The sequence below is a fragment of the Lepus europaeus genome, chromosome 14, assembly GCF_033115175.1.
Source record: "Lepus europaeus isolate LE1 chromosome 14, mLepTim1.pri, whole genome shotgun sequence".
In the NCBI taxonomy this organism is placed as follows: domain Eukaryota; kingdom Metazoa; phylum Chordata; class Mammalia; order Lagomorpha; family Leporidae; genus Lepus; species Lepus europaeus.
Window position 1 is genome coordinate 16,700,831 of NC_084840.1, and position 27,554 is coordinate 16,728,384.

Consider the following 27,554-nt stretch of genomic DNA (forward strand, 5'->3'; position numbering starts at 1 on the left):
CTAAATTTTGTCTAAACTTGATGTTTTGGGATCATAATGATTTCCCCCATCTAGCTTACTATCTCCTGAAAACATGATCCATGCTCAATCCTTCATCTTAACCTCTTTTGAGGTGCCTTCTGCTGAAGGTACAGGAGAACGAAACTCTTCTCTTTTCCTGTCATCCCAGATGACGTGTTATGTTCCTGCCTCCAACCAGTTTTTCTCCCCATCTCTCACCTCTCATCTCTCCCAGGTCTTTCATGTTAGTTTCCCGCTCTTTCTCTTTCCCATACTGTGACAGTTGAAATCTTTGTCTTGGTGATAACATACAGTCCTGCCACTCCATTTTGCTCCTGGCTCTGGTCATATTAAGAGTAAGTTGGCATCATTCTAAGTTATAACTCTAATGAATTTTCCCATAGAACTCTTGTCTTTTTAATATGAGGGTATACAAAAAAGTTCCTGGAAAATGTGTATTATGAAATATTATGCATAGTTATCAGAGGGTTTTTTCCCCTACCAAAATAAACTTTCAATTTTTCCTGAAACTTTTTTGAAGTACCCTCATATAGTGGTTAAATGCATTGCATGTGCATTGTGAACTAATGGAGATTTTATATGCTGACATAGGACCCAAAATTTATTTCTATGGGAAAAACATGCTGTTTGTATTTCAGACAACCAGATGATCTTTAAGAAAACAATCAGAGGCTGGCGTTGGCTTAGCGGGAAAAGCCATTGCCTGCAATGTCAGCATACCATATGGGCACCAATTCATGTCCTGACTGCTCCACTTTGGATCCAGCTCCACACTAATGGCCTTGGAAAACAGTAGAACATGGCCCAAGTGTTTGGGATTCTGCCACCCATGTGGGAGTCTGGGATGAAGCTCCTGGAACCTTGCTTTGGCCTGGTACAGTTCTGGCCATTGAGGACATCTGGCGAGTGAACCAGTGGTTGGAAGACTGATTTCTCTCTCACTATTTCTGTAACTTTCAAAATAAATATATCTTTTAAAAAAAGAAGAAGAAGAATGCAGTAGGAATCTAGACACTAATTATTATTATTATTTTTTAAGATTTTATTTATTTAAGAGGTAGAGACAAAGAGAAAGGTTAAGTTAGCTCCCCAAATGGCTGCAATGGCCAGAGCTGGGCCAGTCTGAAGCCAGGAGCCAGGAGCTTCTTCAGGGTCTCCATGTGGATGCAGGGGCCCAAATACTTGGGCCATCTTCCACTGCTTTCCTAGGCCATAGCAGAGAGCTGGATCAGCTGGATGAGCAGCCAGTACTCGAGCTGTTGCCCATATGGAATTCCAGCATTGCAGGCCAACGCTTAGCCTATTACGCCACAGTGCCAGCCCCCAGACACTACTTATACATACCTCTTTGGCTTTTTCATAGCACTCAGCCCATGCAATTGTACTTGTTAACTTTCAACCAATATTTGTTCAGTGAGTGCTTGAATATATATAAATGATTGTGTGAGTGATTCATTTTTAGGTATTTAGGGTTGTACACATTTTTATTTTAGCAAATACATAGCAATTGCATCTTTATTTTTATTGAACTTTATCTTTTTTCATTGATATAATCTTTGTGAAAATAAGTATGTATTTGACATCATCTTACTACCTGTACAGGTATGATTATTAGGAGGAAACACTGTCACACAGTAAACTGCAGAAAGTAATCTTGCTATGTTACCTAGCAGTGTGATCCATTCTTGATTTTTAATCCTGCTAAAGCAAAATTTGTGATTCCTTTTTTCCTTTTGGGAATACAGAATAAGATAACTTGTTCTTTCTTATTACTATGCAGTTGATAGGAAATCTCCACTCTTTCCATCTACTTCAGCCAGCTTGCCCAGTGAGACATACGCAGATGCCTAGCCCTGTTGTCTATTACTTATTCAGCTATAAAGAAAACCTGTGGTATTGGATGATAATGTATCTTACCTTTTGTCCTTGCCCAACTCCTGTCAACTCAGAAGTTCAAAAGAATTTGTTTTATGAAACATAGCCATATTATTGGTAAAATACAAGCATACATCAAAAAAGTATGGAAATGGAATTAAAAGATGTTTATTTTGGTGTAAAATATTTGAAGTATACTTATAGATTTTTCATGTATTAATATGCATTTTGTGAATATTCTGAAGATTCCCCATATATGTGGGTTTCAGAAATTTTTCCACCAAAATAAATATACCTTTTGATTTTCCACAAACTTTTTGAAGTACCCTCATATATACTTGTACTGTATTATGTATTACTACATAATATTGAACCAAAATTGAAGATTCCAAAAGTATTTTGTTTGAATATTAGGTCCTTTGATAGTTATCTCTGATTGTTAGATGAGTTGTCTTAAGCATTTCAGATAGCACTGTCTTGGGAATATGTTTTGTTTAAACATTTTACTAATGTTACCGTCTCAAATCACTCTTTTTGCTTCCAGTGCTCCTTCCCACTCTAAATTAGGATACCCAATTAAATTTGAATTCTAGATAAATAGTACATACATTTTTGTTGTAAGCTACAGAGGCATCTTGAAGCTTTATTTGCTAAATCTGGAAATCCTACTTCAAACATCTCTAAAGTTTATAGCTGGTATGTCTTTAAGCCCAACATTCATTCTCTTAAAGAGTGTGTGCAAAGTGCTAGGGTAAAATGAGTACTGTACTTAGTAGTTCTGCTACTAACCAGTTTCATAACCTTTACAAAGTCACTGGTTTTCGGCCGGCGCCGCGGCTCAATAGGCTAATCCTCCACCTTGCGGCGCCGGCACACCGGGTTCTAGTCCCGGTCGGGGAACCGGATTCTGTCCCGGTTGCCCCCCTTCCAGGCCAGCTCTCTGCTGTGGCCAGGGAGTGCAGTGGAGGATGGCCCAAGTGCTTGGGCCCTGCACCCCATGGGAGACCAGGAGAAGCACCTGGCTTCGGATCAGCGTGGTGCGCCAGCCGCAGCGCGCTGGCCACGGCAGCCATTGGAGGGTGAACCAACGACAAAGGAAGACCTTTCTCTCTGTCTCTCTCTCTCACTGTCCACTCTGCCTGTCAAAAAAAAAAAAAAAAAAGTCAGTGGTTTTCTTTACCTGTAAAAATTCATGGTTCCTAAATTCTCTAACTAGAAAGAGTCTCAATTTTCCCTTCCAATATTTTAAAGTAAACATAAGGGACTCAAAGGAAGAAGGTTAGTGGAAAAAAGTAAGTGGTTGGTTATTATAGATTTTTTATATGTATGTTACCAATAGATTTATCATAACCTTGTTAGTGAAATATCTAGGAAGGTCTTCTAGAGGATGTGGGATTTGGGATGGGTTTATACTATTTGGAAAAGAGGGCACGAGGTCACAAGGAATAACATGAGCAGAAACACTAAGTTGCAGGTAAAAGTCGTATTAAAGGCATATTAAATTACTAGTAGTTCCATCTCACAGGCATTTTTTAAAGAGCTGTGAATTCCTCGGTTTGTGTTGCAAAGTTTATAATACTAGTTATATGTAGTGAAGTTTAATGTTTCTCAAAATATTAAAGATACACTAAAGAAAAATATTTGTGAGGTATCTGCCAGGAAGGTGAGAGTAAGATCAGGGAATTAGCTTTGGAGAGAAGATGTTCACTGAGCTCTAATTGCTTGTCACTTGAAGGTCGAGCCTCAGACTAGACTAAATTCTCCCTGTGAGACAGCGGATTAATGCTCTTAGTGTGTCTCTGCTTGATTACTTTAGCAGTATGAATTTCTCCCTTGACCAAAGTTACTTAGCAGTTAGTAACTGTAACCTGTTTATTTTTCAAACTCTATTTCTTCAAATAGTACTTTAAGCTACTATTTGAGAAAAGGACTTTGAAGTCAAGTACATTTGAAAAACACTATCTAGTCAGTGCCCCTTTAAGAATTACAGTTTGGGAGCCTGCACTGGGTTAAGATGCTGCCTGCAGAGCCAGACACCAGCTGGAGTCCCTGCTGCTCCGTTTCTGATTCAGCTCCCTGCTGATGTGCCTGAGAAAGCAGTGGAGGATGGCCCAAGAGTTTGGACCCCTGCTAATCATGTGGGATGATGAAGCTTCTGGCTCAGCCCTGGGTGCTGTGGCCTCTTGGGGAGTGAACCAGTGGATGGAAGATCGCTCCCTCTGTAACTCTGCCTTTCAAATAAAATAATTTTTTTTTTAAATTACAGTCTATTTTAGTACAGTAAAGGTCCAAGTAACTTGTCTGGCTGCTTCCCAAAGGTTTTTGATCTTTGGTCACCCTTACAAGTGACATATACTAAAACTCCATAGAGTTAGTGTTGTTTGGAGCATACTTTGGAAGCCATTGATTTGTAACCTATAACTATACTTGGTTGTCTATTTAATACGTATATAAATATATAAACCAATGTTTAAATATAGCACAAATTCTCAAACATATCATTTGGTTTGTTAGATTTATCTTGATTTCCTTTTTCTTGCCATTATTTCAGTTAAAAATTGTGAAGACTTGACTTGCCTCAATTAGATCATTCTTTTTGGTTTAGAATCCTACCCCTGAGATTCTTTTTAGTGATTACAAATCTACCTATGTGGGAGCTTCTTTGGTCAGTGCTCATTAAATTCATTTTTTTTACACCTGTTGCTGACATACCTTTAGCCTTTGGCAATAATTTACTTGCCCTTATGGGAAACACAACACGCCAACCTGGAATATGTTCTTGTTCTGTTATCGACTCACTTAATGTAGTTCGGTGAGGAACTTCTCATTTTACATACTTTTTAAAGTTCAAAGATGGCACCATGGCTTTAATCTTTGCCTAAGGGTCCTGTAACAATTTGATTTCCTCAACAGTTGTACTTGTGTATTTGAACACAAGATTCAATTAAGACTTAGATCAGTGAATCCTTAGTATAACTTTATAATATTTATTTTGGAATAATTTCAAATGCATGAAAAGTTGCAAGCACAGTAAAAAGAACTATCATAAACTCTTTACCTAGATTCATTAGTTTTTAACAGGAATTTGTGCCATTTTCCTCTGCTATTCCAGGCATGTTATCAGGAAGCTGCTTTGGAAGTAGAACAGCTGGGACTCACAGGGGATGCCAGATTGCAAATGGCAGCTTAAATCCCACTGTACCACAGTTCCAGCCCCTGTTACATTCATTCTTTTAAAAAAAAATACATTTTTGACACATCCTAGGTAGTAAAACTACTAACACACATTCTCTTTATATGAGTAGTTGCTTGTATTAGAAACTTATGAAAATTTAACTGGTGAGAATTGTCAACTTTTCCCATTAATTGAAAGAAACTGTTTAATATAGATGGTGGAAAGAAATGATCATTTTGGTAAATTCTATCCATTGTTGTATAAATACTTGTATTTATTGAAATGGTCTTTCTTCCTTTCTCCTTGGGAAGAATATTGTCTTACCAGACTTGGTCTACTTATGTCTGACAATTATTTTTGCAAATATAGCCCTAGAATCTTTTTACTTCTCTTTTATGATGTGGATGTTTTAATGTGATCTATGATCTCAGAACTCAGAAATAAAATTCTTTGCTGCCAAAGTATAGAACATATCCTAAGTATTCTAAAATGAACATATCTATATATTTTTCACTAAATTATTGATTAACATGAAGAAGTATTATTAGAAGAATACTTGAAACTCCTTTCATAAGTTTTACTATAACTTATTAATTAAAAATAATTCTGATAAATTTTCCCTTTACCTTTTTTCCACTGCTTCCTCTGAAGTCTCCTTCCAAATGGTTTTGGAAACTGGTTCCAGTAAGTTTGCTCAGTTACTTCAATTTCCTTTCCATATTTGTCATTGTGGAATGATACTGTCTTCATCTTGGTGTTACAGTCATTTCATATAATTCTGTTAGTAACTGGCTATAGGTTGGGTTTTTAAGGTAATTTATAATATAAAGTGGAAAGGTCAAAGATCAGACCAAAGTTAGGATTAGAAGTTTTAAAAATAATTTAAAGAGTAAGCATATGTTTGCCAATCTTGTCAGTATTCACAGTATGTTAAAAGCAATGCTATGAATGTAGAGTCTCATTAATTTTAGTGATTTTAATAAATGAATTTTAATTGCATGCATATTTCATATTTTAAAACCACCTTTTTGACAGAATCATTTCCTGTTTAGCATGAATTACAGAGGATAGCACTTTCTATATGATTATAAAAGCAGAAGGGTCTCTGTGTCTTCACCAGTGCTGCATCTAAACTATTAAATTCTGAGGTGACTTGAAGGATTGATCTTTCAGGAATAAGAATATGACTTAGTAATACACTGTAAAGTTGAAACAGAAAATATTCCTTTTAAATGCAGAATTTCTAAGGTTATAGAAAAAACAGGGAATGTTTTCGTGTGTTGAGTTTATAAAGCATATAACATGTTCAAGTATAAAAGTCACTAATTTTGATGAGAGTTACACATAGCCTCAGGATTTAAATTTGATTTATTTGATGAGAGGGATCTTCAAAAGATTCATGGAAGAAGGTGTATCGTGAAAAAACTAGGCGTGGATTTCAGCACTGGGGTTGGTGTGGTGGCACAGTGAGTTAAGCTACCACTTGAGATGCAGACATCCCTTATTGTAGCACTGGTTCAATGTCCAGCTGCTCCCCTTCCAATCCAGCTCCTTATTAATGCACCTGGGAAAGCAATAGAAGATGACCACTTGGACCCCTGCAACCTATGTAGAAAACCTGGATAGTGTTCTAGGTCCCTGGCCTTGGCCTGGTCCAGCCTTGGCCATTGTAGCCATTTGAGGAGTGAACCAGCAGATAGAAGATCTTTCTATCTCTCCCTCTATCACTCTTCCTTTCTAAATCTTTAAAAAAATATATTTTTTTGTACCAAAATAAACTCATGCTGACTTGTTACCACATGTCTGAACAGAATCTTAGTTTGAGGCACTAAGAAGGATAAGACATCAGTTTGGAAATAAGCCTATCAGAGCAACATTAATTCTCTTTAAATTGAAGCAAGATCAGATACCAAATACACACTGAGGGGCTGGCACTGTGGTGTAGCGGGTTAAGCTGCCGCCTGCAGGGCTGACATCCCACATAGGCGCCAGTTTGAGTCCAGGCTGCTCCTCTTCCAATCCAGCTCTCTGCTATGGCCTGGGAAAGCAGGACTTGGGCCACTGCACCTGTGTAGAGACCCTGAATAAGCTCTGGCTCCTGGCTTCAGATCAGTGCAGTTCTGATCATTGCATCCAATTGAGGTGTGAACCAGTGCTTGGAAGGCCCACCAACCCCCTCCCCCCCCCCCTGTTTAACTCTGACCTTCAAATAAATAGATAAATCTTTAAAAAAAAAAAAAAAGAAAGAAAGAAAACAAATAGACACTGAAGTTTGCATGAGAAAACGATGACATCACTGATGCTTTAGGAAAAGTTTCTAGGAACAGTGTTCCAAAGAAATCAACAGTTAAGAATTGAATAACTTAAACAAAGGAAAAAAAAAAAAGAATAAATAAATAAATAAATAAAATCAAAGAAAAATAATTGAATAACTTGTTTTAAGCAGGAATAAGGTTGGCTGTGAGGGGCAGTTGTTTGGTATGGGAGTTAAAACACTGCTTAGGATGCCTGCATCCCAAATCAAAGTGCATGAGTTTGAGTCCTCATTCCACTTCTCATTTCAAGCTTCCTGTGTCCTTGGCTCCCAGGTAGGAGACCAAGATCAAGATCCCAGCTCCTAGCTTCAATCTGGCCCAGCCCCAGATGTGAGCATTTGGAGAGTGAACCAGCAGTTGGAAGCTCTCTCTCTCCCCCTCCCCTTCTATACCTCCCCCCCAACACACACACATACCTTGGATATTTTGCAAATATAAAGAAAATATAGGGGCCAGCACTGTGACTCACTTGGTTAATCCTTTGCCTGCAGCGCTGGCATCCCATATGGGCGTCGGGTTCTAGTCCAGGTTGCTTCTCTTCAGTCCAGCTCTCTGCTGTGGCCCGGGAGGGCAGTGGAAGATGGCCCAAGTGTTTGGGCCCTGTACCCGCATGGGAGACCAGGAGGAAGCTCCTGGCTCCTGGCTTCGGATCAGTGTAGCTCCGGCCATAGCGGCCATTTGGGAGGTGAGGCAATGGAAGGAAGACCTTTCTCTCTGTCTCTCTCTCTCTCTCTCTCTCTCTCTCTCTCTCACTAATTCTGTCAAATAAATTAAATAAATAAATAAATAAATAGAAAATATAGAAATTTCAAAAAGGAAGGGACACAAAGCCCACAGTGGCAGACCATCCACATCAATTTGTAAGGGAAAAAAATTCATCTTATTTATGCCCTAATTGAAGAGGCAATAAAAAGCAGATACAATAGCCAATACTTATATCTCAGTTGGTTCATTTTACACAATTATGACTGAAAAATTAAAGTTGAACAAAAACTTTCTGCTCGATTGGAACCAAAACTGTTATTCCCAGATCAGCTACAGATGAGCAGAGCTTTCAATGGGAGTTTTAAACAAATGGGATCAAATCTTGAAGCATTTCTTCAAAGAATTGTAGAAGGAGCTGAAACATGGCTTTGCCAGTGTGATCCTGAAGGTAAAGCACAATCAGACCCATGGCTGGGAAGAAGTGGTTCAGTTACAGCAGAAGTGGACCAATCAATCAAGAGCAAGGGGTATGAAGGCCGTTTTGAGGGATACTCAGGTCATTTCTTTTGTTGGCTTCCTGGGGGCCAAGAATAGTAACATCTACTTATCAGAAGAATGTTTTGAGAAAACCAAAGCTTTAGCAGAAACATGCCCAGAAAAGCCCCAGAGAGTCCTTTTCTACCACAGTAATGCATCTTTCATTCCTCTCATCGAATAAGAGCAAATTTGTTTCCTAATCTTAAAAAAAAAAAAAAAATCCTCAAACAGCACTCATTTTTCTTCACTAATGTAATAATTATGGCATTGGCATATTTAAATTTCCAGGACCCTCAGGTCCTTTTTATTTTTTTAAGATTTATTTATTTATTTGAAAGGCAGAGAGAGAAGTCTTCCATCTGTTGGTTCACTCCCCAGAGGCAACAACAGCCAGAGCTGCGCCGATCCAAAGCCAGGAACCAGGAGCCAGGAGCTTCTTCCTGGTCTCCCACGCAGGTGCAGGGACCCTAGGACTTGGGCCATCTTCTGTGGCTTTCCCAGGCGATAGCAGAGAGCTGGGTTGGAAGTGGAGCAGCCAGGACTCAAACTGACGCCCATATCAGATGCTGGCACTGCAGGCAGCAGCTATACCCGCTATGCCACAGCGCCAACCCCCCTCAGTTCTTTAGAGACAGATGGACTAAATGGCTGGAACCATCTCTTGGAAAAGTGTCTTAGGGTCTGGCGCTGTTGCGCAGTGGGTTAAAGCCTCAGCCTGTGGTGCTGGTGTCCCATATGGGTGCTAGTTCGAGTCCTGGCTGCTGTTCTTCCGATCAAGCTCTCTGCGAAGGCCTGGGAAAGCAGCGGAGGATGGCCTAAGTCCTTGGGCCCTTGCACCCACATGGGAGACCCAGAGGAGGTGCTTGGCTCCTGGCTTCAGATGTGCTCAGCTCTGGCCTTTGTTATTTGGGGAGTGAACCAACGGAATGTAAGACCTCTCTCTCGCTCGCTCTCACTCTACTTCTCTCTGTAACTTTTATCTTTCAAATAAATAAAATAATTATTTTTAAAAAGGTGTCTTGAATTTGATGGAGCTTATTTTGAAAACAAAGTATATAGTTTTTATTTAAAAAAAAAATTATTTGAGGGAGAGAAAAATACAGGCAGAGACAGAGTACCCATCTTCTGGTTCACTCCCCAGATGTCCATAACAGCCCTGAGCAGGAGGCTGAAGCCAGGAGCTGGGAACTCAGTCAGGGTTTCCCTCACGATTGGCAGGGACCCGATTATTTGAGCCATCACCTGACCCCTTCTAGGGTATGCATTAGCTGGAAGCTGGAATTGGGAGCAGAGCTGGTACTCAAATGCAGGCACCCCACTATGTGATACAAGCATCCTAGCTGGCATCTTAGCTAACAGGCCAGATACCTGCCCCATTCTTACTTTTAATTCCACTTTTACACAAACTTTGTGGAGTCTCATTGTATACCTTCTAAGATAGAGTCTCAGGAAAATGATTCTATATGCAACTCATAATTCTCTGATTGTTTAGCCTAAATCATTATAATTACTGCTAATACCATGTGAAACTGAATATGGGTGTATATGTGTGTGCATATGCTTTGTCCAGAAGTGCTACTTGGCAGAGGGGAATAGAAAAATCACACAATTCAGTTCTGTGTTCCATGAACCTGTGTGCTTTGGCTAGTCCAGTTTGGATCCTAGGCTGAAAATTAGGCCTTGAGAGTGAAGTTTGGGACCAAGTCCAACCCAGTTTAGAGCATGTCCAAGAGGAAGACTATTTTCATTCTCAATGACCAAAGAAAATAATGTGAGGAACCAAGAGGTGAGAAAGGCTAGAAGATGCTACAGGTTCATTTCTTTTTTGTTTCTTGCCTTTCCATGGTTGATTTTTAACTGTCCTGGCAGCAAATTAAGAAAAGCAGTCAATTAGAGAATCTATAGTATATGTAACTAATTTTTTGTTCTTAATATAGGTACTCTCTGAGTTGGGATACACGATTAAATACAAATGTGTAGCTTGCACTGATTAATAAGAACAAACTCCTCCAAAAATCTTGAAGAGGAAAACATTTTCCATGGATCTTGTCCTTGAGTAACCAGTAAAAGAGAAGGAATAAATATGTTGTTCTTTCTTAATGCATATGCTTTTCTGAGGGATATCTTTTAAAAGAAATCTAATTTTGCCACCAAATGGTTAATGTTCTTTCAATAAATTCTAACTTTTCTGTTTTCATTCTCAGCAAAGTATTACATCTCAGAATTATATTTTAAAGTATAGAGATGACTAGTTTAGATAGAATTAAAAGAAAAATTTGTTTTCCCCTGTAAAAAGTAATCACTTAAATATCAGGAACCTATATAATCATACATTTTGCTGATAAAATACTGTAGGATGCACCTTCACTGAATCTGTAGCACTGTTTTTCTTGGCTTGAAGAAATCTGCTCTCTAATAACAGCTAGTCTGTATCGCTAGTAACAGCTAGTCTTCATCGCTAGTAACAGCTAGTCTTTATCTCTAGTAACAGCTAGTCTATCGCTAGTAACAGCTAGTCTTTATCGCTAGTAACAGCTAGTCTTTATTGCTTGCTTGCTGTGTGCACAGCAGTGTACACAGCACTCTGTACCAGCATCTTGTTTAATCCTCCACTGATTCTATGAAGTAGGTACTATTATAGAAATAAGCATTGAAGTAACTTGTCCAAGATCACAAAGCTAGGTGTCAGAACCAGGCTCTGAGCTCAGGTAACCTGGTTTAAGAGATGGTTCTCTTAATCAGTTTTATAGCCTGTCTTTTTAGAAAACTGTCGTAAAATTTTATGTCCAGCCATACCAAGCTACCTTGAGAAAACAAAGATTCTACTGTTTAACTAAGGGAGAGTGGAACTCATACTTCATTATTGGATAATGAAACTTAATTGGGAAGGTTTTTTTTTTTTTAAATATTCTTCTACCTGCCTCTTGATTTTGATAACTGTTATAATTCTTTCTATTCAAATGATACTTTTGCTGTTCTATACAAGAACTTAATTTAAGTCTAATATAAAGTGAGGGGCCAGTGTTGGTGGAATAGGTTAAGCCATCACCTGCAACACTGGCATCCTGTATGGGCACCAGTTCAAGTCCTGGCTACTCCACTTCTGATCCAGCTCCCTGCCAGTGGTCTGGGAAAGCAGTGGAAGATGACCCAAGTGCTTGGGCCCCTGCACCCACGTGGGAGACCAGAAGCTCCTGGATTCGGATCAACCATTGCGGCTGCAGCTGTTGCAGCCATTTGGGGAGTGAACCAGAGGATGGAAGACCTCTCTCTCTCTCTGTAACTGCCTCTCAAATAAAGTAAATCTTTTAAAAAAATTAAAAGTAAAAAAACTAAAGTGAATGCATTTTATTATTATGAACAGAATTGATGATTTATGTACAAAGTTTGCAAAATGTTTTATTATGCATTTTTATATTTATGTTTAAATGTCATTTCATTTAAATTAACAATATTTTTGCTATGTTGTTTAGCTTTGAAGCCACAATTATGCTGCTATATATTTTACTTTGGTAGTACCTAGTATTGTTTAGAAAAGAAGGATATTGGTGAATAGTCCTCATTTCTCCTGATTTAGATGTTACTACTGACACTGCAGGATCTACAGTACTGATTTGTTTTTCCTGTTTGTTGCTTAGTACTTATTTTTATCTTGTTTGTTTACATTGTAGGCTCGTTATAGAAAAGAGCAAACCTTGCTTAAGCAGCTGCCTTGCATTCCACTGGTAGAAAATTTGCTGAAGGATGGTACAGATGGCTGTGCGCTGGCTGCCCTTATTCATTTTTACTGCCCCAGTGTTGTCAGATTAGAGGGTAAGTGTTACAGGGAGGTACTTCTCAGCTACAGATAGATGATAATAAATTTTTGAGACAATAAGAAATACTAGTGGATTTTTGAAAAGTAACATTTATATATAATTTTTTTTTTTTTTTGACAGGCAGAGTGGATAGTGAGAGAGAGAGAGAGACAGAGAGAAAGGTCTTCCTTTTTGCCGTTGGTTCACCCTCCAATGGCTGCCACGGCCGGCGCGCTGCGGCCGGTGCATCACACTGATCTGAAGCCAGGAGCCAGGTGCTTCCTCCTGGTCTCCCATGCGGGTGCAGGGCCCAAGGACTTGGGCCATCCTCCACTGCACTCCCAGGCTGTAGCAGAGAGCTGGACTGGAAGAGGGGCAACCGGGACAGAATCCGGCACCCCGATCAGGACTAGAACCCCATGTGCCGGCGCCGCAGGCGGAGGATTAGCCTATTGAGGCACGGCACTGGCCACATTTATATATAATTTTGAGGAAGATAGTTAAGAAAAGGAAATCTTTATCATGACCACCATATGTCAATGTTTGCTTTTTAAACAGATTCTATATAATCATGTATTTGTTCTGCATTACTAATTATGAAACACTTATTATCCAGTTAACCCAAAGTCATCACCTTGTTTTCCCTTTTGAAGATATTTGTTTGAAAGAAACTATGTCTTTGGCTGATAGCCTGTATAATCTCCAGCTGATTCAAGAATTTTGCCAAGAATACTTGAACCAGTGTTGTCATTTCACCCTGGAAGATATGCTCTATGCTGCTTCATCCATAAAGGTAAATTAATTAAGTTATTCTCTTTTTTTCTCTTTGCTTTGTTAAAGTTTGCTTGAAAAAAAAATAACAAGCTACATTAAGTTTATAGATTACTATCAATCAAAAGTTTTTGAAAAATTTTTTATTTTTGTGCTTATTTTATATTTTTAAATATACTCTCAACTATCTTGTAAGATCCTTTTACAGTGTAGAACCACATACAGTCATGTGCCAAATTGATCTATTGTCTCACTATTATCACAATAGATGATGAGCCATAGATAGAAACTAACAAATAGTAAGATTCTTTATAAATAATGAAGCCTTCTTTTTCTTGAATTTTTAATTAAGCTAAGAATTGACAGGTAAGGCTATCTACAGTTTAGCTACCATTATTTATATATGTATATAGAGTTATGTAAAATGATGGATCTGCATATTTTCATGTGTATACTAAATTATTGAGCATGAGATTGAAATTTAGTTTTTTTATTCTCACTAGGTCATATAGAATTGTTCTTTAGCTATCAGATTATTTGGAATTTGTCACCTTCATTGTCCTTTGACTATTGGTCAGTGCTTGCTTTCAGAGTTTGTGAAAAGAATAATTTAAATTTTATGGTTAGTACCATTTTTTATAAGTGAAACATTTTACTTATATTGAAGTTAAAAATAATAACAATGAATGAATTTTTGAAAAAAAAATTTTTTTTTGACAGGCAGAGTGGATAGTGAGAGAGAGAGAGACAGAGAGAAAGGTCTTCCTTTTTGCCGCTGGTTCACCCTCCAATGGCCACTGCGGCCGGCGCATCTCGCTGATCCAAAGCCAGGAGCCAGGTGCTTCTCCTGGTCTCCCATGCGGGTGCAGGGCCCAAGGACTTGGGCCATCCTCCACTGCCTTCCCGGGCCATAGCAGAGAGCCGGCCTGGAAGAGGGGCAACCGGGACAGAATCCGGCGCCCCGACCAGGACCAGAACCCAGTGTTCCGGCGCCACAAGGTGGAGGATTAGCCTGTTAAGCCACGGCGCCGGCCAAAAATTGTATTATATTTTTGAAAGTTAGGTTGTATCGTTAATATGATATTTTTAATTCCTCAAGGATTACTTCTTATCCTTCAGAGATTATTTTATTAATATTAGTATTATGTTTTTGTAAGTCATTAATGTAAAGTGAATTCAGAATTCAGGAATGTTCTGTAATATGATTATGGCTATAAAAAACCTTGGGAGCTTTTTCTTTTAATGCCTGAAGTGGGGCAGAGTTGAAAGTAGTAATTTATTTGAAGATTTGTTTTTGTTAAATAAGTAATGGGAGATACCTGCACATTTATAAGAACAAGCAGCCCCTCTGGATATAATTTATGTTTTGGTAAATCACTTGCAAGCAGATTGTGGAAACAAACTGAACAGCTATTGCTTTTGAAGAATTTTAGGATTTATTTGCATCTACTAGACTACCACCAAGTGTCATGTGCATCATTAAAACAAGTCAGAATTAAGGCATTCTCTGGAGAAAGAAATGAGTTTCATTAAAATGAAAGTCAGGTCATATTAACAAGATTGTCAGCAAAATGTAAAATTACAAAAATTGGAGGTAATTGTAAGTGTTAGAACATTTCCAAACCCACAGTGATGTTTGACTGATATTCTGTAAGAGCCTGTTACATGCCAGACACTGCAAAGCCAACTTTGATAGAAATTGTTGATGGATCTCTCTCACAGTGGTGCCAGTGCCTTGTGCTTTAAATTCTGTCTTCTTCCTTTGCCAGGTTCTGGGTGTGGAAGGTAGAGCCCATGTTTACCATTTCCACAAACCAGTACCTACCCTCTACTATAATTTCAAAGGGAGAAATATTGTCTCACTACACACACATACATTGAGACATAAGATTACATTTAAGGGGACTGGTGCTGTGACGTAGTAGGCTAAAAGCCTCTGCCTGCAGTGCCAGCATTCCATTGGGGCACCACTTCGAGCCCTGGCTGCTCCTCTTCTGATCCAGCTCTCTGCTATGGCGTGGGAAAGCAATGGAAGATGGTGCATGTCCTTGGGTCCCTGCACCCATGTGGGAGACCCATATGAAGCTCCCGCTCCTGGCTTTGGATCGGCCCAGCTCTGGCCGTTGAGGCCACTTGGGGAGTGAACCAGTGGGTGGAAGACCATTCTCTCTGTCTCTCCCTCTCTCTGTCTGTAACTCTACCTCTCAAATAAATAAATAAAATCTTTTTAAAGAAAGTTTACTTTTGGCTGGCGCCGTGGCTTAACAGGCTAATCCTCCGCCTTGCGGCACCGGCACACCGGGTTCTAGTCCTGGTCAGGGCGCCAGATTCTATCCCAGTTGCCCCCCTTCCAGGCCAGCTCTCTGCTATGGCCCGGGAAGGCAGTGGAGGATGGCCCAAGTCCATGGGCCCTGCACCCGCATGGGAGACCAGGAGAAGCACCTGGCTCCTGGCTTCGGATCAGCGAGATGCGTCGGCCGCAGTGGCCATTGGAGGGTGAACCAGAGGCAAAAAGGAAGACCTTTCTCTCTGTATCTCTCTCTCACTATCCACTCTGCCTGTAAAAAAAAAAAAAAAAAAAAAAAAAGAAAGAAAGAAAGAAAAGAATGAAAGAAAGTTAGTTTACTTTAAAAATAAAAGATTACATTTAAGTTGATACCTTGGACTTTAAATAAATAGTTCTGCTGATATAAAGATATTTTCTGAAGTTAGGCATGTTTAAAATAGATAATTATCTACAGAAAAGACTTTGGTCACTTTCTGTGTTCATTGCTAAATTATTAAAACCACAGCTTTGACTTCTGTGAATATCTTAAAGCCTTTGAGAGTTTGCTTGATCTGTGATGCTTGGCATCTTGTTTTCAGTTTAATAACAAGTGTGTGAAGGTATAGAGAATGAGCACTGTCTGTTCCTCTTGATGAAAATATAAATTGACATCATTTTAGAGGGCAGTTTGGCATTATCTAACTAAGTAAAAATCCACAGAATGGGGCCGGCACTATGGTGTAGTGGTTAAAGCCACCACCTGCAGTGCCAGCATCCCATTTGGGAGCCAGTTCAAGTCCCAGCTGCTCCATTTCCAATCCAGTTCTCCGCTATGTCCTGGAAAAGCAGTAGAGGATGGCCCAAGTACTTGGGCTCCTGCACCCACGTGGGAGACCCGGAAGAAGCTTCTGGCTCCTGGCTTTGGATCACCACAGCATTGACAGTTGTGGCCATCTAGGGAGTGAACCAGTGGATGAAATACATCTCTCTCTCTCTCTCTGCCTCTGCCTCTGCCTCTGCCTCTCTGTAACTCTGCCTTTCAAATAAATAAATAAATCTTTTTTTAAAAAAAGCTTAGATCTGTATGGAACACATACAGACCTTGTTTTTTCCCTAAATAGTACAGTATAACAACTATTTATATATAACAATCACATTGTGTTAGATATTATAAATGAATGGGGATGTGTGTGGATTATATGCAAATACCACACCATTTTATTTTATGGATTTGAGCATTTACAGATTTTTATATCCATGGGGATCCTGGATACAAAACCAGTCCCTGGTGGATACCAAAGGAAGAGGCCAGGAGCCAGAAACTCAGTCCAGGTCTCCCATATGGATGGCAAGGACCCTAGTACTTGGGCCATCATCTGCTGCCTTCCTGGGTGCATTAGCCGGGAACTAGATCAGAAGTGAAGTAGCTGGGACTCAAACCAGCACTCTGACATGGGATGCAGGCGTCACAAGCAGTGGCTTAACTCATAGTATCACAACAAATCCCAGCAGAGTTTCCAAGAAGAGAGAGAGAAATATCAAATGCTGCTGAGAGATTAAGTAAAATGAAACATCTATATCACTTTATGACATATATAAGTCATTAGTGATGAGCAGATGCTGTTTGACAGGAATAATGTGGCTCATTAATAGACTGGAATGGATCAAGGAGTTGGAAAGAACAAAATGGAAAATGTTAACGTGGGCCTGCTCTTAAAGAAGTTTATACAAGGGCGGGCATTTGGCTCAGTCATTAAGATGCTGCTTGAGGGGGCTGGCATCATGATATGTCTGGGTAAGTAGCCACCTGTGACGCCAGCATTCCACGTGGCCGCCAACTGGAATCCTAGCTGCTCCACTTCAGTTCAGCTCCCTGCTAATGGCGAAAGCAGCGAAAGATGACCCAAGTGTATGGGCCCTGCCACCCATGTGGGATACCTAGAAGAAGCTCCTCACCGATGGCTTTGGCCTGGCCCAGCCCAGGCCCTTGCAGCCATCTGGGGAGTGAACTAATGGACGGAATATCTCTCCCTCTCTCTGTGTAACTTTGGCTTTCAGATAAGTAAGTAAATCTTTAAAAAAAATGATGCTGCTTGAGACGCCTACTTCCCATCAAGAGTGCCTGGGTTTTAGTGCTGTGTTTATTTCTGATTTCAACTTTTAGCTAACATGTACCCTGGAAGACAGCAGGTGATGGCTCAAGTAATTGGTCCTTGCCACCCTTATAGGAGACCTGGCTGGGTTTCCAGCTGCCAACTGTAGCCTGGCCCAGCCCCAACCATTGCAAGCATTGGAGAGTAAATCAGTGAATGGGAGATCTGTTTCTCTCCCCTGTCCTTCCTTCCCCTCTCTTTCACTTTCTGCCTTTCAAGTAAGTGAATAAGAATTTGAAAAGAAGTTTGTGCAGAGGTAAAAAGATAGGGCTGAGGAAAACCTGGAGAATGATGTAGTAAAGGTTTCATGCTGTGGGGTTTTCTGAAGATTTGTTTGACACAGCAAGAGAGAGAGAGAGAGTGAGAGAGAGAGAGAGAGAGAGAGAGAGAGGTCTTCCATCTTCTAGTTCACTCCTCAGATGGCTGCAATAGCCAGGGCTGGGCCAGGCTGAAGCCTAGAGTCTGGAATCCATTCTGGTCTTCCATGTAGGAGGCAGGGACCCAAGTACCTGGGCCATCTGGTTTCCCAGGTGCGATATTAGGGAGCTGGATTGGAAAAATGAAGTAGCCAAGACTCAAATTGGCTCCCTAATAAGTACTTCCAACATGGCACTGTGCTACAACAGCAGCCCCTCATTTTTAAAAAATATGTATGTATGTATGTATGTATTTGAAAGTCAGAGTTACAGAGAGAGGGAGAGACAGAGAAATCTTCCATCCACTGGCTTACTCCCCAAATAGCCACAATAGGGCTTCTTCTGGGTCTCCTTCTCGAGCGCAGTGGCCCAAGCACTTGGGTCATCTTCCACTGCTTTTCCAGGCGCATTAGCAGGGAGCTGGATCTGAAGTGGAGTAACCAGGACTTGAACCAGGCCCATATGGGTTGCTGGCACCACAGGCAGCAACTTTACTGGCTGTGCCACAACACTGGCCCAAAAAGATGTAGATTTTTTTTTTAGAAGGCAAGAAGGGATGAGATCAGATGCACAGCTTTAAGGGATTATAAGCATTCTCATTATATTTTTTATCACAAATTTTAATGACAGCTCTAAACAGTACATGTTTGTATACAGCCTTTGAATATTCTGAGAATTTATGCTGAAAGTAAAGTAACAGAGTTACCAAATTGTATTCACCACTGAACATTATCCTGTAGAACAGTCCAGATTCTTATACTCAACCATCTATATGACAGGACTACTTTAGTGTCTCATGAACATCTCAAAAATAATAATCTTGGGGCCAGAGTTGTAGCAGAGTAGGTAAAGTCACGACCTGAGATAACAGCATCCCATATGGGCACCAGTTTGTGTCCTGGCTGCTCCACTTCCAACCCAGCTTCTGCTAAAGGCCTGCGAAAAGCATCAGAAGATGGCCCAAGTGTTTGGGCCCCTGTCACCCATGTGGCATACTGGAATGAAGCTATTGACTCCTGACTTTGGCCTTGCGCAGTGCTGGCCATTGGGGCATCTAGAGTGAAGCAGTGAATGGAAGATCTATCTCTGTAACTTCTTCAAAATAAATAAATAAGTATTCAAATTTAAAAATATAATAAAATAAATAATATAATCTTGATTCCTTTCACTACCTCTTTCTGCAAGTCTTCTCCCTCTCATGAAATGGCAATATTGGTTGCCCAAGAAAAAAACTTAGGAGCCACCCTCAATTCCTCTTTACTTCACTGCCTATACACACAATGGCCTTCTAGAATTATCATGTAAGAGATGACTATTTGAAAATCACCACCTAAATATGAGAACCTAAAAGTATGTGAACTCTAAGGGAGAGTGTATTGAGCCTTGAGAATTATTCATAATTATCAGGGAAGAAGGCAATATGTTGGGGAACACTCATATTTCCAGTGATAATTTTTAAAACAAATTCAAAATGAAGTTAGATATCACAAACATGAAATATTAATAAATTTGAAACTATTAGATGTTAAATACCCAAAATTTAAAGGGCATGTTTAAAATAATTATGATGGGGGCCGGTGCTGTGGCGCAGCGGGTTAAAGCCCTGGCCTGAAGCGCCGTCATCCCATATGGGCGCCAGTTCGAGTCCCGGCTGCTCCTCTTCCAATCCAGCTCTCTGCTATGGCCTGGGAAAGCACTGGAAGATGGCCCAAGTCCTTGGGTCCCTGCACCTGCGTGGGAGACCCAGAGGAAGCTCCTGGCTTCTAATCAGCGCAGCTCCGGCCATTGTGGCCATCTGGGGAGTGAACCAGCAGATGGAAGACCTGTCTCTCTGTCTCTACCTCTCTCTGTAACTCTGTCTTTCATATAAATAAAATAAATTTTAAAAATAATTAGGATGGGGGTTGGTGCTGTAGCATAGTAGATTAAACTTTTGCCTGTAGCACCAGCATACCATATGGCCACCAGTTCAGGTCCCAGCTGCTCCACTTCTGATCCAGCTCCTTGCTAATGGCCTGGGAAAGTAGTGGAAGATGGCCCAAGTCCTTGGGTCCCTGCATCCATGTAGGAGAACCAGATGAAGCTCTTGGCTCCTGGCTCCTGGCTTCAGATCCTCCCAGCTCCAGCTGTTGCAGCCATCTGGGGAGTGAACCAGCGGATGGAAGACCTCTCTCTCTGTCTCTCCCTCTCTCTGTAACTCTGATCGGAAATAAATAAGTCTTTTTTAAAAATGTTGGATAATTATAGTCTTTGTGGTATATACATTTTAAAATGTAAGCTGGTGGTACAAATGTGCTTTTGATGACCCTTAGTCCATGTTTTTAATTTTAAGCCAATCAGTGCATTTGTTTTGCATTTTCTGGTATAAATAAAAGGTTGTTGGCTTACCCCTATTAATAACTTTTCAGAATTATGTAGATATGTTAAATTATGTAAATAATGTTTATATATATATATATATTTTTTAAATACTTGTTTATTTACTTGAGAGGCAGAGTTACAGAGAAAGGGAGAGACAAAGAAAGAGAGGTCTTGCATCCACTGGTTCACTCTCCAAATGGCCACGACGGCTGGAGCTGGACCGATCTGAAGCCAGAAACCAGGAGCCAGGAGCTTCCTCTAGGTCTCCCAGGCAGGTACAGGGATCCAAGCACTTGGACCATCCCCTACTGCTTTCTCAGGCCATCAGTAAGGAGCTGGATCGGAAGTGGAGAAGCCAACACCCATATGGGATGCCAGCATGATAGGCAGATGTTTAACTTATTAAGCCACAGCACTAACCCCTTGTATATTTCAAAATGAAGAATTAGCTACTCTAAACTGTGGTATTATTTAGTGTCCAGATTACTGTTGAGTTTGGCACATAAATGGGATATTTTTAAATATACCTCATTATTATTTTTTTTTTAATTTTTTGACAGGCAGTTAGAGAGACAGAGTTATAGACAGTGAGAGACAGAGAGAAAGGTCTTCCTTCCGTTGGTTCACTCCCCTAATGGCTGCCACAGCCGGCGCTGCGCGCCAATCTGAAGCCAGGAGCCAGGTGCTTCCTCCTGGTCTCCCATGCGGGTGCAGGGACCCAAGCACTTGGGCCATCCTCCGCTGCCTTCCCGAGCCACAGCAGAGAGCTGGACTGGAAGAGGAGCGACCGGGACAGAATCCGGCATCCCAGCCGGGACTAGAACCCCGGGTGCCCACACCGCAGGCAGAGAATTAGCCAATTGAGCCACTGCATCGGCCCCTCATTATTTTTCAAAGAAATTTCTAAGGGTCTGAATAGATCTTAATTAATTTTTTTTAAAAGATAATCACTCTAAAGAGTGCCCAAACAGTGAATAGCTGTTTAAGTTGTATTTACTTTGGAAGAAAAGTGCCTTATATATTCTCTTAAAGTTCTGTACAGCCAGAGATATTAATATGTACTTGACAAGTTAGACCACCATTCTGACACTAGACAGCAGATTAGCAAAGAGGATTTGAATAGTGGTTGTAATTTTTGCCCACAAGAGACAGTATTCTATCCTAAGTTCAATAGCATATATAACATTACTCTAGTGATGAATAAGATCTAAACCTATATTTTAGTAGATAAAATTCTATTTATTAATTTGTAGTCAAGTTTTACCTAATTTAAGTTTTCTTAACTTTCTTACATAGAGTAATTATCTGGTGTTCATGGCAGAACTCTTCTGGTGGTTTGAAGTTGTGAAGCCATCATTTGTGCAGCCTCGTGTTATTCATCCACAAGGAGGTAATTAATCATTTTATTTTCAATGTAGAAAATGGAAGTTTGTATTACTCTACTTGGTTAGTCTTTTAAAAGAGGAAAGCCTATTGTTTCAGATTTTAGTTGTTACCCTTGACAAATTCTGAGTATTTTAATATTTAAAGCCACTGAAATTCTCTGTGATAAATGGATAATTGTGATGGTTAAGGAGGTAAGAAAAAATGACAAGAATAACTCCATTTTTGAAGTCTTAAAGTGAGAAATTTCAGCTTTTAACTCTTGGCCTATTTTCTTCTCTTTGTGTTTTTTACCCCTCTCCCTAGCTTGTTTCCCTACTAAATTCTTAGTTTTAAAATTATATTATCCACAATCTACTCAGACATTGGCTTGGCCAAACTTGAATTTGCCAATAAATCATAAAATATTTGTGTATAAATTTTTAAACCTAGAAGATCTTGTGATTATTATAATATCATGATTATTGATTATAATAAGGATAAAACTAATAAGAAATAAAGAGACCCCCTAGTTATAAAGAGCAAAAAACTTCCTGAATTTTTTTCTACAGCAGAATCTCGCCTAGCAAAACAGACTCTCCACTGGCTTTTATTATAAAACCAGAGGTTTGTGTCTGTAGGGAAAAAGTGATCCTAAATTACAGCTTTAGTCCCACTAAAAACTTTCTCCAGCATATCTTTTGGGGCCAGTTCTTTCAGCTATTGATGCGCACCTCCACCCAACACAGAACAGGATCATTGTGCATTCCAGCTACTTAACAGCTTCCCTTGGCTCCAAATTTCTTTTTTCTCCTCGCTACCATTATTTTTACCCCCAAAAAAGCAATAAAAGAAGAGAAGAAGGGTCAGAAAGGAGGGGAACATGTTAGCCTAGGGGAAGGCACATCATTCTTATGCGTATAGTGAGGTTGCTTCAGGCAAGAATCTGTGAAACATGACTATGAGTATTCACTCTGCACTAGTCTCTCAGCTTGCAGAAGATTTTGAATATTGGGACTGGTGTTGTGGCATAGTAGGTAAAGCTGCTGCCTATAGCACTGGCATCCTATATCTGCATTGTTCTGAGCCTCAGCTGCTCCACTTCTGATCTAGCTCCCTGCTAATATTCCTGGGAAAGCAGCAAAGATGGCCCAAGTCCTTGGGTCCCTGCACGCCTGTGGGAGACTCAGAAGAAGCTCTTGGCTCCTGGCTGCTGGCTTTGGACTGGCCCAGCTCTGGCCTTTGCAGCCATTTGTGGAGTGAACCAGCCATTGGAAGATCTCATTCTCTCCCTCTCTGTCTCACTGTAACTCTGCCTTTCAAATAAATAAATAAATCTTTAAAAAAGAAAAGATTTTGAATATTGAGCCATTGTAAAACAAAGAATATCTTTAAAGAACTTGAGATCCCAGGTCTGGTGCTGTGGCGTAGCAGGTAAAGCTGCCGCCTGCAGTGCTGTCATCCCGTATGGGCACCAGTTCAAGACTTTGCTGCTCCACTTCAATCCAGCTCTCCGCTAGGCCTGAGAAAGCAGAAGATGGCCCAAGTGTTTGGGCCCCTGCACCCACATGGGAGACTCGGAAGAAGTTCCTGGCTCCTGGCTTTGAATCGGCCCAGCTCCAGCTGTTGTAGCCATTTGGGAAATGAACCGTCAGATAGATGATCTCTCTCTCTCTTTCTCTCTGTAACTTTGCCTTTTAAATAAATAAATAAAAGCTTAAAAAAAAAAAAAAAAGTAGTAGTAGTTGAGATCCTTCCCTAAGGCTATTAAGTAAGGTCAAATACCTTACTGATTTTCATAACTAGTATTTATTAGCACAATTTTTTAAATTAATGGAATTTTCACGTACATTCCTTCTGTTGCATTAGAACTCACAAAATCAGAAAGTAAATTTCCTCTTCCCCCAGGGTTAATTACAAAATGTAAACTTATACCAGTAGGTTTAAATTTTTTCCAATTAAATTATGTCTTTCTTTAATTGATTACTAAAATACCAGCCATTTCATAAAAAAAGCAAAGATGACCACATGTACCTGAAGTTCTGTGAAAGCTTTCACAAAATTAAACATTCAGATTTATTTTTAATCTTAAACACTGCATTTATTTTATGTTAGGTCTTTTCCCTTCAATTAGACTTAACAAGGTTTAGTACTTAAGGAAGAATTTAAAGAAAATTTGATCCTTTGAAAATTATTTAAGAAGAAAACTTTGTGCTAAAATTTCTTAATAATAAGAGTATTAGAAATTACATTTTAAGTATTTATGGCCCCAAATTCTTTAAATGATGTTAGAAACCTGCTAAGCATGTAATTTTGAGGTTCTGTCTTTTATTCTAGCTGAACCTGTGACAGTTCCTGTCTTGAATGCTACCAAGAGAAACGTTTTGGATGGTTCATGTAGTTCTGACTTCACTTCAAGGTAGAGTCCACAGTGGCTTCATTTTCACTATTTCCGTTCTAAACACTCATGAAATCAAGTAACATCATATTGAACAAGTTTTTTAGTTGGATTTTGAACTGTTATAATTAGCTTATCCTATTAAAGTCTGTTTTAACTTTAATTGAAATATACACTGAAATGATTGAGTATTGCCCAGTACTATAATTGAGAATTATCTAATAAGTAATTCTTAGGCATCAGAGGGAAATTTATTAATTACATCTGGATTGTAAAAATTTTTTATGATTTTTTTAAAAAAAATCTCTAAGGCAGTTTTTCCCACCATTTTATTTTCAGGTTACTAAAGCTATTGAGAAGTCACAATATTTATTACAATATTGGATCTTTATCTAGTGCTTTAGTTCTTAACATCAGAATTGAACTGAAAGCAAAGTAAAAATGTCCTGCCATTTATTATCAGGATAATCCTGACTTTTGCTTCAAGTTTGTGGTAGGGACATCAGTTTGTTTAGAAATGTTTTCAGCAGATCCTGTAATTAGCTATTCATTTATTTATTAGAACCTAAAATTTATGTTGACTTTGGCTTCTTAACCCATCTGTTTTTTTTTTTTTTTCAGTTAAAATGTATATATTTTGAGGGTGTTTAGAAATTCAAGTAGATCCATTAAAATACATTTTTAAAATTGAACTTTTTATAAAGTACTTTATAAATTCTTGGTTCAATATTTAAACACATAAACTTAACTGAAGCTGTCACCTGTTGCTCACATTTAAGAAGTCACTTTCTCAAGTGCATGTTAATGTGAAGCCTAAGCCTTGGCAGAACTCTTAAATACTTTTACTTCCTATGTGAGGCTTCTTACTTGTATGAACTTTCTGATGTCTGTAAAATTATTTCTTATGAATTAAGAAAGCCTTGCATTATCCTCTGATTTTCTACTCTGACTTTTCTTACCTTCTGTTAAATTTCTCTGTTCCCTAACTGTCTCTGGGATTGAGTACAAAGAGGTTAAATTAAAGTCGTTCTGATCTAGGAGCTTCTGTGTATTTCTTTTCCCCATGGGAAGCATTTTTCACCGTACTGTTCCCTCAGTGCTTTCCTGAGTTGGTTGCATAGTAACCTTTCCTTCTTTGGAAATTATTCTTGAAAAACACTCAGTATCACTCCTACCCTATTAAATTTTTTAATTTTGAAGAGCAGATGATTCCATAAGTACTGTTCTAGGAAGCTGAATGGACAAGTTCCCAATTTCTAACACTGGAAAATGTTTTCATTTAGGTCCCCTGGGAAGACTCATCTCTTTTCTTTCTCTCCGATATCTGAGTGGCTGCTTTTTCCTAGCAGATGTCTAACCCAGATAGATGTCTAAATTCTTTTCCCTGAAGAGTTATTGTGCAGCCGTCATTCTAGGCTCCTAGCCATCCTCTCACTTCTGTAAGTCTCCGTGTGGCCCATTGTAGTTCTCCAACACTGTGGAACTTTTGAGGAAGGACTCGAAAATTTCTGCTCTTCCCTGGGATAATATAGGCACATCTACAAATGCTATTGTAGGAGAAAGAAAAATCTAAGGAAGAAGACAGGCAAAGCAAAAAGCATCCCACCAGCTAATCTGCACACCAACTCTTATTCAAGAGTTACATCAGATCAAAATCCTCTACACGTATGAAAGTACAATTAACCTTTACAACATTTTGGCCATTATTTGGGGAAGAAGAAAAGAGTGAGCACATTTTAATAACTAACCTGTTTCTATTCAGGATTACCTTCCAACACACCCGTAGATCTGAGGGAGAGTAGAAACTGCAGAAGTGATTTTAGAGGGAGGGATAATAGTTAACACACACATCAGGGGAGCAGTGTGAGGAATCTCTTACAGTCCTGACAAATGATGACAAATGAAACAAAGTGTGATGTGCAGTTAAGCTGCGAGAGAGGGGGTGTGGGGAATGTCCACTGATAAGCATTTGCTTTGGACAGAGCAAGTTCTTCAGGTATTGTTGCTTTTGGGAAAAGTCATTAATTAAACTTTCATCAAATAGTAAGAATATAGCATTGATATTCACCTTTGAATTCTTTGGTTGACTTGTCCATCTTCTCAATTCATATCAGCCAAGAAAAAATACGATTTGAGATAGCTACAGAAATCACTATGTCTGTTCCCCAATCTGTTTTCAACTAATTGTGAGTGAAGATGCTTAACTTCTTCACCTGAGTGCAAAGAGGGACCCGGCAGACTTAAAACTTACAAAGAGAAAAGTTAAGAACAGACAGCTTAATTCTGGACAGATGTCATTACAATTTGAGTAAACTATCTGATCCTCTACATTAACTGGAATGAGGTGGAATCAAATAAGAAGAAATGACAGGAAAGTTTGATGTCTTCAAAGGCACTGTGGTCCTCAAGGTACAGCTTAACTGAAGATGCAGAGACCTAGGTCTGTGAGCAGGGAAGCTGTCGGGACCTTTTACATGGGTTTATTAGACCAGTAGTTTTAGTTTAGATTTGACTCAGCTTTTTCAAATTGGTGAGTTTCACTTGGTGTCTTTTTTGTTTCTCCATTTTTCTATTTGTAAAATAAAAATAATATCCCGTATCTTATCTCACAAGGACATTGAGGTGTATAAAGAAAGTACGTATGTAGATATAGATGTCATTGTAATTTCAGCTATTCTTTGGTTTAAACAATGTATTGCCTTATTTCCGTCATTTTAGAATATAGAATCAGAAGTGATAGTATTGTTTCTAATTTTAACCATTCTTTATAAAATATGAAACAGCTAAAATATAGCATTTTACATTGCAGTGGGGAAGGAGCTACATATGCACAGTCTCATCATTTGCCTTCTAGATATTCACGTCCCCAAGCTCACTCTTCAGCCTCAGGTAATATATCTTTAAAAGCCTAGGAAAATACGAGTTTAAAGTAGCTTACTGAGAATAAATATTTTAAAAAATGCATTCTTTTTTCTGAAAAGTAGCTAAAATATATGCATTCAGGGATTGGTCTGTGTCTGTGTTTGCTTATCAATAAAATGATCTCTGATTCTCCATATGTGCCTACTAATTTCTAACATGCTATTAAGAAATTCTCAGATATGTGAAATCAGTTAATTTCTGTCATTTTAAATTCTTACACAAGTTCAATGACTTTTTTTTTGCATTTGAAGGAGGAATTAGAAGATCTTCATCTATGTCCTATGTTGATGGCTTCATAGGGACATGGCCCAAAGAGAAAAGGTAAACAACAGAGCTATTTATTGTGTATATCCATTTTCAAGAAATGCTATTTTTATCTGTGTCTTTTTTGTTGCTAATCAAATTTCTAAATGTAGACTTACTTAGTACCTAAATTTGAAAATGGCAACTAAGGCAGATGATAGAAAGGTCAAAAGGACT

At 39.2% G+C, this 27,554-nt stretch overlaps 1 protein-coding gene across 7 annotated transcripts in view; it reads left to right on the forward strand.

Moving 5' to 3' along the window:
* CAMSAP2 (calmodulin regulated spectrin associated protein family member 2) overlaps positions 1-27,554 on the forward strand; it is a 116,408-nt gene that overhangs the window by 74,277 nt on the left and 14,577 nt on the right. For 4 of the 7 annotated variants that reach the window (XM_062211566.1, XM_062211567.1, XM_062211569.1 and 1 more), the window contains 7 exons: positions 5,723-5,755; positions 12,300-12,441; positions 13,079-13,218; positions 21,689-21,782; positions 24,092-24,173; positions 26,962-27,041; positions 27,326-27,395. In XM_062211566.1, the coding sequence (XP_062067550.1) occupies positions 5,723-5,755; positions 12,300-12,441; positions 13,079-13,218; positions 21,689-21,782; positions 24,092-24,173; positions 26,962-27,041; positions 27,326-27,395 (641 nt within the window). The remainder of the gene's footprint in view (positions 1-5,722; positions 5,756-12,299; positions 12,442-13,078; positions 13,219-21,688; positions 21,783-24,091; positions 24,174-26,961; positions 27,042-27,325; positions 27,396-27,554) is intronic. The other 3 variants (XM_062211568.1, XM_062211571.1, XM_062211572.1) reach the window with 1 other exon arrangement.